This window comes from Microtus oregoni, unplaced genomic scaffold, assembly GCF_018167655.1.
Source record: "Microtus oregoni isolate MIOR12 unplaced genomic scaffold, Mior012 000034F_ref0000314, whole genome shotgun sequence".
Classification (NCBI taxonomy): Eukaryota; Metazoa; Chordata; class Mammalia; order Rodentia; family Cricetidae; genus Microtus; species Microtus oregoni.
Genome location: NW_024543093.1, coordinates 378823 through 380801, shown reverse-complemented (window position 1 = coordinate 380801; position 1979 = coordinate 378823). Strand labels below are relative to the sequence as shown.

General features: G+C 39.8%; 1 protein-coding gene across 1 annotated transcript; it reads right to left on the bottom strand.

Moving 5' to 3' along the window:
• Nucleotides 1-1027: 1027 nt before the first annotated feature.
• Nucleotides 1028-1422, bottom strand: LOC121432511 (transmembrane protein 258-like). The gene has a single exon (XM_041630503.1). The coding sequence runs from the start codon at nt 1380-1382 to the stop codon at nt 1143-1145; it is 240 nt and encodes a 79-aa protein (XP_041486437.1). The 5' UTR covers nt 1383-1422; the 3' UTR covers nt 1028-1142.
• Between the last annotated feature and the right edge of the window lie 557 nt (nt 1423-1979).

Sequence of the window (1979 nt, the reverse complement as noted above, 5' to 3'; positions counted from 1 at the left end):
TAATGAATGAAGACTCACTCTTCAATTATGAAGCTCCAAAGTATAGAATTGAAACCTGAGACCAACCTGGAAGGAACATGACTCATCCAAAAATCAAAGCTAGGCATAGTAGACAATAATCAGTTTCCTGCACAAGTTAGAAATCTATATCATGGGCTCACTACATACAAACTGTAAGCCCTTTATTAGAGTTTGAGTGTCCCCAAGGCTTCGTGTATTGAAATTTATTATCTAATAAGATGTGTTAACTTGATGGAAAATTAGCCTACACTGTATAGAAATAGGGCCTTTAGAAGTGATTAAGCACAGAAAGACCTAGCTTCCTGTCTGTACATGTAATGCCCTGCATATCCTAGGGACTCTGCCAGCAAGGACACCATTAGCAGAAGCAACCCCTTAACTTTCTGCTTCTAGATTTGTTGGACAAAATACACCTGTCATTGTTAAATCACCAAATCATAGGTATTCATTTATTAGCATCTGAAGAAATAAAAGTAACATCTTTCCCTATCAATGACATACGGCTGCCTGGAGTTCAGATTCAACTATATTGCCACAGTGTCATTGGATTCCCTGGAGTTGAAGTCACAGGAGTTTGTAAGTTGCCTAATTTGGGTGCTAGGAACTAAACTCAGGTCTCCTGAAAGAGTAGTCAGTGCTCTTAACCTCACTTCTAGCCTGAAAATAGCTGGTATTGTCAAATAGAAAGACAGGAATGCCTAAAAGAGATGGAATGATCCAGCCAAGATATAGCAAATCCTTAGAGAAACCAACACTAGTGGAAATGGGAAGATTAAAACAATCAGCCCTCAGTAGCAAATACCTGGAACTGGGCCTATATTGACTGTAAAAAGGAAAGGTTCGGTAGAAATAAACTTGTGTTTCTGAGGTTTGTAAAACCTAGAAAGATGATAGAACCAATCCCCAAGCAAAGATCAGCACAACATGAAATTGGAAATAGACCTTAGCTGGAAGACTGCCCGCCTAGGAGACACAAAGCCTGTTTTTTTTTTTTTTTTTTTTTTTTTGTCACACATCTGCCTTTATTGTAAACAGCAGTTGGGACACTTGTAGCAATGGTAAAAAATTAATTTACAAAAGCAGGGACTTGGTGAAGCTGCCTGGTGGGTACCCTTGGGGACTTATACGTAGAAGCCAACCCAGAGCAGGAGGAAGAGGACTCCAAAGCCCATGAAGAGTGACGCCACCAAGGAGATGAGGAGCTCTTTGTAAATGTCACGAGTGTACTTGGGGGAGGTGACCTCGTAAACGAAGAACCAGGCGGTGAAGAACATGCCAATGGCCAGAAGTACCACAGTCAGGTGTGGGAAGACGGCTGGGTTGACAGGGCTGGTATACCTACTCATGGCCTCGAGCTCCATTTTGCCCCGCACACGATAAACCACCGGTCCACCACCGGAAGAACACCAAAGCCTGGGTTTTATTTCCAGTACAGCAAAAGACAGGCATGAATGTGTACATCTCTAATTCCAGCACCCAGGATATGGAAGGAGGAAGATCAGAAGTAAAAGTCTGAGGTCATCCTGGACTACATGAGATCCTGTCTTGCAACTTGTTATTATATCTTATGAGCCAAGTATAATTTTCATATATATATATATATATATATGTGTGTGTGTGTGTGTGTAATATATATGTATCTAAGTACAGAATAGAATATACAACCCCTGCTATAATCCCCAGATAATAGTTGTTAAGAACAGAAGTGACAGTAACTGGTAACATTATCTGATCATTTAATTTATGCTAGGAGTTTTAGACAAATTATCTTATTCAAGTTACATACAAATCATATGAGTAAATAATACTGCTATTAAACAGCAGAAGAATGTAGTTATGAACCTATGGCACTGAGCTACCTGTATTTCAATCTTGACTCAGTTGTTTACTGCTTGTTTGGGCCACAGTATTTGACCTTTCTGTGTTTAAACATCCTGATAATAATCACTTAAGGCTTT

What these genes read in the sequence shown, in the direction of transcription:
- LOC121432511 (XM_041630503.1), bottom strand. Translation starts at nt 1,382, where the DNA reads ATGGAGCTCGAGGCCATGAGTAGGTATACCAGCCCTGTCAACCCAGCC.